The sequence below is a fragment of the Ictidomys tridecemlineatus genome, chromosome X, assembly GCF_052094955.1.
Source record: "Ictidomys tridecemlineatus isolate mIctTri1 chromosome X, mIctTri1.hap1, whole genome shotgun sequence".
Lineage (NCBI taxonomy): Eukaryota > Metazoa > Chordata > Mammalia > Rodentia > Sciuridae > Ictidomys > Ictidomys tridecemlineatus.
In genome coordinates, this window is record NC_135493.1 from 116,131,018 (window position 1) to 116,145,701 (window position 14,684).

Below are 14,684 nucleotides of genomic sequence, written 5' to 3' on the forward strand. Positions count from 1 at the left end.
GCCCCAACCATCCCCTTTTCAGGTTGTTACACTGAAGTGATTATTTCTCTGTTCCAAGTAGTTAGGTAAGAGACAACTAGGGAAGGGCCCTGGGCCCCAGTAGCTGAAATTATTCAAGTAGCCAAATACTAAATCCAGGTTACTCTGCCTTGCCTGTTCCTTGCCACAGAGACCCCAATAAAGGCTCTTGCCCACATATTGCCCTTGCCCTGGTGCTTCCTGACTGACCCTGCTGCTCCTCCATGTGGCCCTGCATGGTGTGCCTCGCCTCCTACCTGGAGGGATCTTCTTCTTTCATGAAGTTCATTTCTATTCTGCACATTTTCCAGGCCTGATTACAACAAACCCTGGGTACCTTTAAAACATTAGGCCTCCAGGGTAGGACCAAAGCAGGGAGCTCATGGGAAGCCTGAGGAGCTCAGAGTCCTCCTTCCCCCCAAACCAAGTGTGGTCTGGGAATCTGCAATTTACTTCTCCATTAGCTAGCTGTGTGACCTGGCAGGACAGCATTTAACTTTGTGGAGCTTCACTATCTTCATCTGAAAAATGAAGATAATATTAGTGTCAACAGAAAGCTCTTGGGAAGATACACTAAGCACCTGGCAAATACGGAGTCACAAAGCACTCATAAATATTAGCTTCTTTGGTGATCATTTCCCATGGTTGTTTGCTTTTATTCTGTTTAAAATATATTCTTACACATCCACGTTTTGTGATTCTGCAACTTGTATTTGGGGTAAAAATGGGAGTTCACAACCCACTTGAATCAAATGTATGAAAGATGATATGTCATGAGCGTTGTAATGTTTTGAACAACCAATAAAAAAATAAATAAATAAATAAGTAAAATATACTCTTAAAGCATGGCACATTTTAGCCATTATTTACTTAGTTATTTGCTTTTATCCTCTTCTACCAGTGCTTAAAAACAGAAATATGATGCAAGACACAGGTAATTTCACATTTCTAGTAGGCTCGTTCAAAAAGTAAAATGAAACGGGTGCAATTCATTTGAATAAAGTATTTTATTTTACCAAATATACTCAAAGTATTATCAATTCAACATGTAATCACTATGAACAATTATTAATGTGGCAATTTGCATGTTCTCTGTCCTGTTATATATCTCTTACACTATACCACATCTCAATTTGCTACATTGTTATCAGAAATACTTGATCTGGAGCTAGGGCTGTAGCTCAGTGGTTGAGCGCTTGCCTCACATGTGTGAGGCACTGGGTTCAATCCTCAGCACCTATAAAAAAAATAAAAGAAAGATATGTCCATCTATAACTTAAAAAATGTTTATAAAAATACTTGGTCTGTGTTTAGATTTCAAAAAATTCATATCTAAAAACATGCATACAGGGTTGGGATTGTTGCTCAGCAGTAGAGTGCTTGCCTAGCACATGCTGGGCCCAGGGTTCAATCATCAGCACCACATATAAATAAAATAAAGTTATTGTGTCTAACTACAACTAAAAAATAAATATTTTAAAAAACATGCATAAACACACTGGAACTGGTTGCAAACTCTTAAAACTTTTCTAATAACTGAGTTGAATATTAGTTCTTAGATTGAAAAGTAAATGAATTAAAATTAAATAAAATTAAAACTTCATCTCCTCAGTCTCACTAACCACATTTCAAATGCCCAGTATAGTAGTCACAGCAGTTTTATGCTATTTAAAATGTATTTACAATGTTGTATATCAAGCATTATCTGTAATACCAATTAACTGATCCCAGTGTTCCTGAAGTAAATGACAATACTGCAACATTATCTGTTCACTCTGTTACAACTCTTCATTTAAAGTTGATGAAGGTTGTTTTTAAAAAAATTTTTTAAAAATGGCTTGGCCATTTTCTTCCAATACTGCATCTTCACAGCTTTCAAATTTGACTTCACTCCAACATACCCAGTGGCAGCTGACACAGGGTTAAAAGTGGGTTTAACACATGACCCTACAAGTTTGCTTCCAAATAAACAACCTCAGTCAATATATTACATTTAATGGTATTTCTTAATCCCAAATAAAGCTAATGAGAAACGCATGACAATCAGGTATAAAATGAGATTATAAAAACAGGGAAATTTGGGGCAAAAACAACAATCGATATTTTGGGAAAAAATAAAATTCATATAATGAGTATCAGTGAGGGATCAGCATTTGTTCATTCCCACCCCCTGATGGGCATGATATACTAATAGCCCCAATCTATTTGCATCTAAAGCAGAGAAGATGCTTCAGAGAAATACATTCTCCCTGTAAGAATTAGACAGGAATTAAAGACATGAAGACACATTTCTTTTTTAGGGATGATCACATAAAATATTCTCTTTTGGATGTAACAGTTAAAATTAATTCCAGAAAAAGTTGTAAGAAGATCTATTTCTTTATGCACTCACTAATCCTTGGTAAATTATTCCTTGTCCATCACTTGTTAACTTCCTTCCTGGCTTCACTATCCTGAACTATCTCAGTTAGATACCTCAAGGTCATGACTAATTTTACCTTCTGCTTTTTTGAAAAGAACCCCACTCCCAAATCCTATTGCATTTATTGTAAAACTTTCTGATTTTACTGCCAGAGCCTTCATTTAGGATCTTACCATCTCTCACTTGGATTAATTTACACTGTGTCTCTGCAGTTGCCTTAGTTAATCTAAAAAAGTAAAGTAAATGCCAGGCTTAATGGCAGATTCCTGTAATCCCAGCAGCTGGAGAGGCTGAGGCAGGAGTATGGGAAGTTCAAAGCCAATCTCAGCAATTTAGCAAGGCCTTAAGGAACTCATTGAGACACTTTTGCAAAATAAAATATAAAAAGGGCGTGGGATGTGGCTCACTGATTAGGTGCCACTACGTTCAATCCCTGGCCCCTACCCCAAGAAAAAGAATGAGCATTATTAAATTTATTCCCTATGGTTAGGATCTCACGTCTACATTTTTTTAAGGGAACAATTAGGCTCAATTTAACTAGATGGCTTTATTCACTTTTGTTGAGTTTTGCATGTGTGTTTGCATACATAGTTTTAAGAGTGAGAATGTCAAAATGGCTGAGATATAACTCACCTTATTTAAGCCATGTAAAAGCTGCATCAGGCTTGTCAATGCAAAAACAAATCATAATGAATTCTATATGTATATAATTATACTGCACAAAAAAATTAAAAGAAGGGAGAAGAGCAAGTGGATTTGGGGAACAAAGATGAGAGGGGATGGGGAGGCACTGGGAAATGCAATGGATCAAATTATTATGTGCATGTATAAATATGATATAATGAATCCCACTATTATATGTAATTACAACGTACCAATAAAAAAAAAGTATAGGGGGCTGGGGTATACCTCAGTTGGTAGAGTGCTTGCCACACACACACACACACACACACACACACAAGTATGGCTTAGGATTTAAAAAACAGACTGTATATAAACTTTCAGCACATTATCATGGCAATACCTTAAACCAGGTAAGAGCACCTTTATTTATTTTACTTTTTTGGTACTGGAGATTGAACCCAGAACTGCTTCGCCACTGAATCACATCCCCAGCACTTTTTAAATTTTGAGACAGTCTCTAAGGGTCTCAATAAATTGCTTAGGGCCTCAATAAGTTGTTGAGGCTGGCTTCAACTTGTAATCCTACTACCTCTGTCTCCCAGGTTGCCGGGATTATAGGTGTGTGCCAGTATGCATAGCAAGAACTGGGTTTTTGAGTGTGTTCATCACCTGAATTCATTGAGCAGATTTAAAAAGCAATAGGCCAAAAATTATCTGAATATAGAATTCGTTTCTGCCTTTTCCCAACTTTGTAGGAGTAATGTCAAATGTATACAAATACAGTGGAAATAATGTAATAAATTACTTATATATCCAATGCTCTATTTCAAAAGTGATTGACTTTGGCTTGATGAGCCTTATGGGAGCTAGCCTTAATGTCATTTGCTACCAGTGTTTATGCATGCCTTGTATTTTTGTAACACACTCCTTACTGATTGTTTCGCAGATTTAGAAACATGTGGAAAAAATATTCTAAGTATTTAAAACCATTCATAAATTGTGTATTGATTAAGTGCCACACAGACTGAACTGTCTGATTAAACCATTTACACTTATGCAAAAAAGTACTGGTTAATGGTTACAGTTACATCAAAAAATTCCTTGTCATCAAACTGACCCTTTATTTTCTCACCTCCTGATTTTGGAAGGAAGCCATCTTTTGCAATTCCCCCAAACCTAACTTAAAGATTTTGTTGTCACTGAAGAAAGCTTAACTTCTTCCTTTTGCCCACTTCTTCCCTGAGGGCAAAACTCAATCTGGAGTTGCCAAAGGTTTCAAAATACATTTATTATATTTGTGTGTTGAAAGTAATTGTTCTAGTGTTGTCAATGCAATGCACCACTTCCCTCTCTTCATCAATTCCCTAATATTCATTTTCACTCACAATTTACTCAGTCTTCACTGCATTCCAACTGTAAACAGCAGTAGCCTTCTGCCTGAATTCAGGGAAGATAAAGGAGTGTATTGGCACAGAGAACTGTGTACCCTTGTTGCTTTTGGCCTTTTGGTGAACTCCAGCCCTATGAATTTCCCATATATGCTGCAATATAACTTCTCTAAGAGATGGATAAGAATGCTTTTCTCAGCAGAGACTCCTGACTGTTCTCCAAACTATAGATAGCAAGATTTTAAAAAGCAGAGTGGAAATGGGCAGAATTCCTGTAAAGGAATCAGAAAAGGCAGAGAACAATGATTTTTGGTGCCTGATACCAAATGCTATCCAAAGTAAGATTTACACATCTTTATTAACTTCACCTATTTCTCAAGCTTTTCCAGCAAAAATACACGGGGGGGGGGGGGTAATTACACTGATATTGACACTAACCAGTTAGCAGCAGCCTCAGATAGGAGCAGTTAACGCTGAAGGAGAATCCCAGATACGAATATTTGTATTTTGGAGATTATTCTCCAGCTCTGGGGTACCACTCGAGAGAAAAAGGACAGGAGGAGGAACTGAAGAGTGCAGAAAGCTCAGATTTAACCACAAGACACAACTGTGCTGGTGATCCTCTACACTGGCGATAGCTGTGAGTCTGTCCTTTGCCCCTGGCACAGTCGGGGACAAACTCCATAATGCAGATCCAAGAGAGTCCCAACTCGTGTGCCGCGGTTTCTGGAACTGCAATTTCTTTATCTGCCAGTCTCTGGGACAACTTCTCTACGTTTAAATGAGCGGCTTCCTGAAAGAGTGTCTGTGATCCTCACAATGGAGAAACTGAGCTAACACGGAAAGGGAGCTATCCCCGCTGCCACTCTCCCGCCCTTCTTAAGAGAAGCCCCTCCAAGAACCTGAACATACACGTTGGACCAACAAGTTCCTAGGCTCCGGACCCATTCGTGGAGGGTGATCATGAGTGTGGAGACACCGTGTATTCCCTGTACTATGTGGCATACCATGCCCCCACTGTGGGTCACGCTACGAACTGTCACACGACCCTAAAGGACCGGAACTTTGTCCTTCGCACTAAGAGGCCGAGGCTCATGGGCGCCGCCATCTTGGCAACGCTCTCTCGCACCTCACCACGCTCCTCACGCCGGAAATGACATTCGCCAAGCCACGCCCCGGTCCTTCCAACCACCGCCTCTATGAACACTATGCTCTCCGCTCTAGACTCCTTTCCTTGTTAGTGTAGACGGGTGGGTTCCGTCTATACCAACCACCGGACTCTCGCCGCGACCACGCCACCGTCTTCCACAGGTGTCACTGTTCTTACTACGTGGAAGAGCAGGAAGGCCACGGCCGGCCGGACTCTGCCCAAGCTCAGGGCACCTACGTGCGTCCCGCCTACTTCAGGCCCCTACTCAGGCCCCTCCTTCCGGCCCTGTGCCCGACCCTCCCTCGCGCTACTCCATAGCCCACCTCCATCCGTGGCCACGCCCCCACGCTCCGTCCAGTCCACGTCATAAGGCCTTTTACATCCTCCTGACCACCCGTCACGTCCATCTTGCCCACCCGAAGCCCCTCCCTTGCCCCCACAGGCCATATTCTCGTTCAGGTCTCGCCGCGGCGATTCGCCCGGGCTTCGGCTCTTCCGCTGGGCATTGGGGCCTGTGCTCCTCAGTGCCCAGGCCCCTACCTTCGTCGTTGACCAAGCTACGGCCCCGGATTCCTGTCGTATCCCTTCCCTCTTGCTACACTCCTCCGTCCTGGCCAATCCTAGCAGTCTTCCCAGGCTACTCGCCACAATCTTGGACTCACAGTAGTCACTCTCATCCATCCCGCGCGTGCGTAGTTGCATGCCTTAATTCTCGCTTGTCACTGTGTTCCCAGGCCACGCACTTTCAGTTCGGTTGTGGTGACACCTCTCCCTCCAGGACTAGGTCCCGCTACAAGAAGGAAGGCAGGTCTCTTTAGAAAATTGTCCTGCCCAGGGTTGGACACCGGTGGCATTTATAGCGTGAAATGAGCCCACGATTCTCTGATCTTCCTCTAAAAATCGACTTTGTTCACGTTTCTCTCGGCATTTTAAATACCACCTCTTAATGAACAGAAACCAGGTAGGAAGCAGAACTGTTAAACCAGTGGTAAAACCCTGTTCCTTCCAACTAGGTTTCATGTCCTCTAGCCCCCCCTAGGGAGCCATCTGAAACTGTGTCCTTTCCACCCCTCAGCACCCTTGAAATACTAGGCAGATGGGTGTGTGTGTGTGTGTGTGTGTGTGTGTGTGTGTGTGGCATGAGCACACACTCCCTCTGCTCCTTGTTCCTTCGTGGTGTTTAGGGCTTGTTGAGACACCACCACACTTAAAATTCTGCTTGCTGTCCTCTCAGAGATTACTCTTGTATTTCCTCTGTCTACTATTCTGGGATCTACAAGAAAAAAGTGAGGAGGTCACTATCAGCTTTAATATTTTTTTTTCTGCCCAGAAATTTCGAAGGAGCATTCCTGCAGGAAGGACATTTTCTATTCACCATTCATGCATTCATTCAAGAGGATTCATCCAGTATTATATTCCAGAGACAAATAAGATATATCCCAAGGAGCTTACAGGCAAAAGTTCCCCCAACTTGGGTTTGGATAGGGCAGGAAATAAGGAGAAAGTTAAACATGGTGTAGTAAGGGGATTGACTGGTAGTAAAGGATCTGGTAAGTACTGGTCTGTTGATTGAACTAGCAGCGGTGTTTGGGAGCAGAAAACAAAGGAAACCACTTTCAAAGTACTTATGACAACCCCTTACACAACTTCTCAATAAATCCTCACTGAAAATATGCCCTTTTTAACTTGTGTAGAGGGCTGTAGTTTTTCCCTCGGTGGTAGTAAGATTGGCTACATATAATTCAACATATGGCAGCAGTCAAGATCTTGTTTCCTATTTTGACATCCAGCAGTCAACATTTTATGATCGGATATGAAGTATGAGTTCCTTTCTCTGTTCACCTTCCTTCCACTTCTGCTGTGAAGATAGTAGGGAGGGGATTAACAATGCTGAGCTAAAAGTAGCACAGAGTAAACAGCAGTTTTCAACAAAATGTTTTTCTTATGTATACCTTGACCCTGAGAACTCCCATTTATAGAAAATGTTTCAAATGCCAATCATTTATTGCCTGAAAAAATAAACTCACATGAAATGGGACCAAGTACACTCTGTTACTGCCTTGATTTTTATAACATAGTTATATTCACCTTTTGCTACAAATTATTTGAAGCAATTTACCAAAATTTAAACAACATTGTATAGAGAAATAGTTCAAAGAACCAGAGGGGTAACTCATTGAGGAAGAATAAATAAGGTAGTCAATTACATACCCTCGTATACAGAAGGTGGGGATAATAAAAATTTGAAGGTTTTATTGTGTTCATAAAAAACAGTTGGGATTTTGTTTTTGAGAAACACAATTTTTCTTAAGCTTTTTAGTCCTGAGGGACATGCCAATTCCTCACTATTAACATGCTGTTAGTTAAGTGAGAAATATGTATCCTATGGAGTTACCCAAAGATCCTCTGTATGTAAACTGTTGCCACAATCACAAAACATAGTACATTAAATTAATTTTATGAACATGTAAACTTTCCAGTTTAACTAAGTACTCAAATCCTCAATGTTCTGGTTTAATTCAGGGTGATATTTAGATGATATTTAGATCATTTTTCCTTTGGATGGCAAATCAGGTTCCACTCACATGTCAAATCTTTTCCATTCATATTGGCTGGCTGAATAAGTGAGTTGGGAAGTTTTGTAGCTGAGTTCATGCTCAGAAGGACAAAGTCTTGTAACAGATTAATAAGGTCTTTGTGGGCACAGGATGGGTAAGTGTCTGTAAGCAACAGCATATCTAAAATCTCTGATTTCAGTAATGGCGTTTTTGTGTGTGCATCTTTTATGCAGTCTACATTTCTCATGATGAGGCTTTTAATGAAAATCAGGTCATTTTTGCTCACTAAAACCCTGGAGTGGAATCTCTGAGAGATTAATTCCTGTATCTTTTGTATCAGTCAGAATTAGAGCAGTTTAAATATTTTTTTTGTAGTTTAGATGGACAGAATGCCTTTATTTTATTTATTTATTTTTATTTGGTGCTGAGGATGGAACCCAGTGCCTCACGCATGCTAGGCAAGCACTGTGTCACTGAGCTACAGCCCCAGCCCCAGAATTAGAGCAGTTTAAAATTCTGTTATGAAAATAAGAACATGCAGCCTAAAAGTTACATGGCCAGGTGACCTTCCTCTACCTCTGTAGGGTTGGCAAGGGAAGTACCTGTAGACAGTATTAAATGTGACTGCGTGACCTCCAGGTGGCAGTAAAATAGAATAGTAAGGATGGATAATACTATACCATAGAGCATGTCTGCAATAATTTTATCCTAGAAAGAAATTATGACTTGCCCAAACCAGGAGAAAACTCAGAACTGTCCTGAGACAAAATTACTACAGATTTAGTTACAGATCTAATTTGCATTTATTAGTGATTCATGAATCATGGCATCCTCTTTTCTAGAAAATATCATGAAAGCTCCCAGTGTGCATTAGGAGAACAGTATGTTTTGTAAGTCAGAAACAAGGAAATATAACAAGAGAAGAAATACTGATTGATTAATATTAAATTCCTTTGGCTTACTTTTTTATAAGGTAAAAGCAGAAGGACTTCCTTCTTACATATGTTGACCTAAGTAGACGGAGTTTCCTGTTTTCAAGAAAAACTGGTCTGTTTTGGCAATGTATCTTCCTCCTTAAAGTCTCAGTTTGATCATGCAGCATTTAACATGACTGACTCCATTTTGGTTTGCTGTGGGCTCTTGGGACTAGTGCAGGAGCTGAGTCAAAAGAATAGGTCACATAATTTTTGTTTAACATACCTGAGCAACAGTGAAAACAGAAACATAGGAAAAATGCTCGTGAAATTTTGCTTTTACTACATGAGATTCATTATAAAATATTGGTCTCCATGTCAAGATTAGTCACACAGACACTCACACATTCAGTTTAAACAACTGTCCTTTAAGTTACTACTTTAGGTATATGAAGTTTGCAGAATTACATTCACCTAGTTTGTCTGAATTAATTTTTATTTGCAGGCAGTAGTGATTAACTTTCTCTGACAAACAAAATGTTAACCTGTGGAAAATAAGACAAAGTTCATAATGGATATGGCTGTTGATTAACCTACAAAATTTGATGAGCTTTTCAAATATCGTAGCTGATTTTCTCATCTTAAAAATGGCATGAGGTAGGGGGATAGAGATGAAAATATTCCAAAGCCCAGGACTCCTTATTTATCAAAAATACTAGAAACTGTTTTTCTCTGGCTAGGAATGAAAAAAAATAAAGGCCAAAGTATTTCAAGGTACTGTGTTTTACTCTCATAGATTCAAGTTTATTAGAATTCCACTTTATGGTTCATATTAGTCAATTCAGTTTCCTTAGTCTATGAAACATTCATGGGCTATGAGAAATGCAAAAATGAACTAAATATCTCTGCCATCTAGAAACTTAAATTTTTGTAGGATACAAAAGTAAATCATATTGGCAACAGATGCATATACAAATGTGAACAAAATGCTCTGGGAATTTGGAAGAATAAAAATTTTGTGGATTGGACAAGTCAGTTATAAAACTGTACAAGAAAGGCAAAAGGAAAGCTTCTCAAAGGAGATGATAATAAGATAGACTTGAAATAACGGCTAATATGCTTAAAGATAAATGAAACTCACAGGATTCAAACTGAAGAAATCAATCCTGTGAAACAAACACAAGCAAAGACAGAAGTAGAACATGATCAACCTGCAGTGACTAGCTGGGAGAACAGCTCAGGGGTATGAGGGAGGGTACTTAAGTGTTCATGCACCTGAAAAGCCAAGTTGGTTCAGAACTTAAGAGCATGGAGTTTGAATTCTCTTACATTGACACTGGAGTGCTAATGAAGATTTTAATGTGGAAATAGTAGCAGTGTAAATGACCAGGAGAAGGACAATGAAATGTAGGAAGGTAGGAAGTTCTTTCTATGATGGTGGGTTTCCAATTTGCTGGCATTTACTCAGTTCATATGTGTCCAGGGCTCCAATAACCAGGAAATCATTCTTTCTTGTTAGCTTTCTTAATAAACAGATAATTGAGCTCATTTTTAATTATATCATATATAACAAATAATGTTGCATTCTTATAGTATGCTTAATTTTACACACACACAGAAATTTGGTTCTCTTTTATATTCTGTCCTTCCTGTATGTGTTATTTCCATTAACCCAATTATAACAAGAAAAAAAAAATTTAGCAGATACAGGCTTGAATGATGTTTCTGAAGTTAATTTAGCAGCATCCCTGGTCTCCATTCATCTGATGCCCATTGGTTCTCTCTTCAGTGCTATGTGTGATGGACAGAAATGTCTCTGGGCATTGCCAGTGCTTTCCAGAGTACAAAATCACCCTGACTGAAAAAATACTACATTTATATAGAATATTTTCACACAATAGACAAAAATATCTTTTTCATATTTGTACACACATCTAATGTCAACATGATTTAATTTTTTCTCCTACAAAATTGTGTCTAGAAGGCAGAGACTGTATTTGGTTCATTTGTGTGTTTCTCATAGCCTATGCATCTGACTACTAATTGGAGATCTAAAGAGCTTAAAATCATTGCTGTTTGTGATGAAGAAACACAGTAATTTGGGTCAACTTTAAAAGCAACATTGGCCCTCCCTGCCTCTTGTTTTATTACAGGTAAATGGAGCCTACATATCCCCACATGCTTTTAACTCTGGTGAATTTTAAAAGGTGAGTCAAAAGAATAGCACAAATGTTCTTATTTCATGTGATCTCATATTTTATTTACCCCAGAGCAGTAGATCAATAGTTATGTACCTAGAAACTGCTTTGCAATAGTGTTGTGGAGTATAAAAAACAAAGAAATCAATTTCTTTTTCCTGTCTCAGGATACTGGGTTACCTTTTGTGTTGTTCATGGCAACGATAATCTAAACTTTTAATTTCTGCTGTCTAGAACATTTAGAAGTAAATATAGCATATTCAGAATGAAACTGCCTCATTTGTCAAGATTGCCATGGTTACTAATAAGTTATTAGGCTCTCATGTGAGATTGCTGAAACAAACAGTTTATGAAGTGAATTATACAAATATAAATCCTCTGGAAATTTACTACTTAAAATTTGTACTTCACCCCAGGTGCATTCTTGTAATCCCAGCAACTCTGGAGGCTGAGACAGAAGGATCACAAGTTCAAGGTCAGCCTGGGCAATTCAGTGAAACCCTGTCTCAAAATTCAAAAGGACTGGGGCTGGGGTTATAGCTCAGTGGTAGAGCCCTAGCCTAGCACATGTGAGGCCCAGGGTTTGATCTTCAGCACCACATAAAGATAAATAAATAAAATAAAAGTATTGTTATCCATCTACAACTACAAAAAATATTTTTAAAAAATTCAAAAGGTCTGGGGATGTAGCTCAGTGGTAGAGGCCCCCTACCTAGCATTCATGAGGCCCAGAGTTCAGTCCCCAGTACTGAAAAAACAAATTCTACATCAAAACAGACACTAAATGTGGGCTTTGTAAAAAGAAAGAGAATTAAGATAGTGTGTTGAGAAGCAAGAAAACACAGATGGAAGTTCTGTTTTCCATCTATTTATTGAAATCTCCTTAAGTTACTTAACAATGAATTTATTTTTACTTCTTTCCATGTCACAAGTAACTTATGGCATCTTCATATTCAAAATTAGGTAATTGGTAGCCCATATTTGTCATTTGAGCTTTTGTCTTTCCATTCATGTGGCAGGACCTATAAAAGTCTACATTATGAATGGGCTGCAGGGATTTTTGTTGTTGCTATTTTTTTTCCCAGTAGGAAACACTTTTCTAGGAAATTACTGAGATATAGAAAAAAAATCAAAATTGTAACATAAACTATTTAGAAAATAAGAATGAGATCACTTTACATCTATGTGCCTTATGTCATATGGCCAGAATAGTAGACCAAAGAAAATTTATAATCTTACATATTGCAATTATTAACTGAGAAGGAGTAAAAGATAAATGAACCTACTAACTCAAGAGTTAGAAAAATAAGAAATGAAATGACCACAGAAGGACTTAAGAAATGTGTATAAGATGATTAATTAGAAAATAGAACAGAATTGAAAATTAGATCCATAATCTTGTTCTTTGATTAAACTGCAACATAGATAAACCTCTGGCAAGTTTAATGGAAAATGAGAAAAATTAATATATACACTAGAAAACAAAGAGAACATAGCAACAAATGTACACATTTTATAGGAAATATTTCAGAAAGTCCATGAGAATATTGGAATACCTTATATGAAAATAAATAATTGCTTAGAAATTGTAAACAGCCAGGGCTAAGGAATGTAGCTCAGTAGTAGAGTGTTTGCCTAGCAAGCATGAGGCCTTAGATATAATCTCTAGCACCTCCAGGAAGAAAACAAAACCAAACCAAAAATCCTTGAAATAAATTATCATGTAAGAAATGAAAAATTTTAAAGAACTCTTCCTCTATAATATGCATGGTCCAAATTCTTCATTCTTATACATTGTAAATGTTTCTAAAAATGGACAATATTAGAAATATTTCTACTTCATTTTCAAGGAGATAGCGTAAGGACCTAGAAGGGGGAACACTTCAAAAATCAGCACTTGAAGCTACATGATATTCTCTTAAGAAAATAAGTTTAAAACTTTGGTTTTTTTTTTTTTTTTTGGTGGTGCTAGGAATTGAACCAGGGCCTGTGTGTCTGAAGTAAGCACTCTACCAACTGAGTGATACCCCCAGCCCAAGGTTTTAAATTGTAAGGGGAAATCTAACAATTAATTTGACCAACATGCTAAAAATAAATTGAATAAATGTTAAGAAATGTATCAATATAATGTACAAAATGGCAAAAACACCATGAAAATAATTATAGATAATGAAAAGCTAATTGATAAATGGAATATAAATAACTGATTAAAATAATTTTTGATAATTAGAAATAAAAGGATACCTTTATTACATGATATATTTTGTTTTTTCTTTCCTTATTTCCAGAATTTGGGATGGAACTAAAGACCTACCCCACCCAAGGTAGGCAAGCACTCTACAAATAAAATACTTTCTTATAATCTCTAACTCTATGTGTATTGACTTTTCCTACCCCAGATAACTTCATTTATTCTGCCTTTTTGCCCCCCGGGAATAGTTAAGTGAGCTCTTCTAGGAAATTTCCACTACAGGTCACAGTGAAATTGCCACACTGGCTGGGCCAACTCTGGGCAACCCCTCCCTGTGGTACAGCTTTTCTGACTCTGTCCTTGCAGCCAAAGCAAAGGGGGTGAGAAAGAGCTCCTTCAGGTGAATTACACTAACAGAAAGGAGTCATCTCCAATAAAATTTCACCCCTCCTAGGAAAGGGAAACAATGTGTCTCTAAAATGCTGCAGAAGTGCCATTTTTGATCTTCTCCTCATTGTTGCTTTTAAAATCTCAATTTCCTCTTTAACATAAGGGCATCCAATCTAAACTTTCCATTCATGATTTTTGAGGAAAGAGGTGGAATCTGGGGACTGAATTCAGGAAGAGACAACTTGGGAGAGGAAAGCTCTGACATGGGCCTGGGGACTTCTGTTGGTGTCAGTAAGATGCCTAAGGAATTTTCAAAAGTTTTTAATTAGTGTGTTATAGATATACATAAAGGTGAAATTAACTTTCTATATGTACATAGCATAGTTTGGCCAGTTTCTTCCCACAGTTCTCCTTTCCCATTCCTTTTGCTTCCCCCTCAGTCCTCTTTGCTCCACTGACCTCCCTTCTGTTTTCATAGAATTTCCCTCACTCCCCCCCCCCTTATCTTATTTTGGTCTACCTTCTGCATATGAGAGAAAACATTTGACCCTTGCTTTCTAAGTCTGGCTTATTTCACTTAGCGTGATGTTCTCTAGTTCCATCAGTTTACCAGCGAATGCTATAATTTCATTCTTCATGGTTCAGTAAAATTCCACTGAGGTTTTGTCGCAATTTCCGTTTGGATTTATGGGGACGAGACACTCTGTGTGGTGGACCTGGGTTCCATTGTAGTCAGCCTAGGCAGTAAACCTGTTCCACTCAAGGCATTGCTGCCAATTTGGAACCAGATCCTTGGTTCTCTCACAGGTCAGGTGATTATAATAACTGAGG

At 38.5% G+C, this 14,684-nt stretch overlaps 2 protein-coding genes across 6 annotated transcripts in view; one reads left to right on the forward strand and one right to left on the reverse strand.

Annotated features, from left to right (window-relative positions):
* Nucleotides 1-1,006: 1,006 nt before the first annotated feature.
* On the reverse strand, nt 1,007-6,690 carry LOC144371793 (uncharacterized). 3 transcript variants are annotated; one of them, XR_013431911.1, is made up of 2 exons: nt 6,265-6,690; nt 1,007-1,255 (listed from the first exon to the last, which is right to left on the reverse strand). XR_013431911.1 is itself a non-coding variant. In XM_078035103.1 (2 exons), exons 1-2 carry the CDS (start codon nt 6,302-6,304, stop codon nt 1,242-1,244), a joined length of 393 nt encoding a protein of 130 aa, XP_077891229.1. In that variant the 5' UTR covers nt 6,305-6,690; the 3' UTR covers nt 1,007-1,241. The 3 variants fall into 3 exon arrangements, 1 of the variants encoding a protein (XP_077891229.1); XR_013431912.1 differs by having other exon boundaries at nt 5,582-6,690; XM_078035103.1 differs by having other exon boundaries at nt 5,926-6,690.
* Nucleotides 6,691-11,227: 4,537 nt separating this feature from the next.
* Nucleotides 11,228-14,684, forward strand: part of Cltrn (collectrin, amino acid transport regulator) — a 40,734-nt gene continuing 37,277 nt past the window's right edge. For all 3 annotated transcript variants that reach the window (XM_078035100.1, XM_078035102.1, XM_078035101.1), the window contains exons 1-3: nt 11,228-11,281; nt 11,689-11,747; nt 13,561-13,596. In XM_078035100.1, the coding sequence (XP_077891226.1) occupies nt 11,232-11,281; nt 11,689-11,747; nt 13,561-13,596 (145 nt within the window). In that variant the 5' untranslated portion in view covers nt 11,228-11,231. The remainder of the gene's footprint in view (nt 11,282-11,688; nt 11,748-13,560; nt 13,597-14,684) is intronic.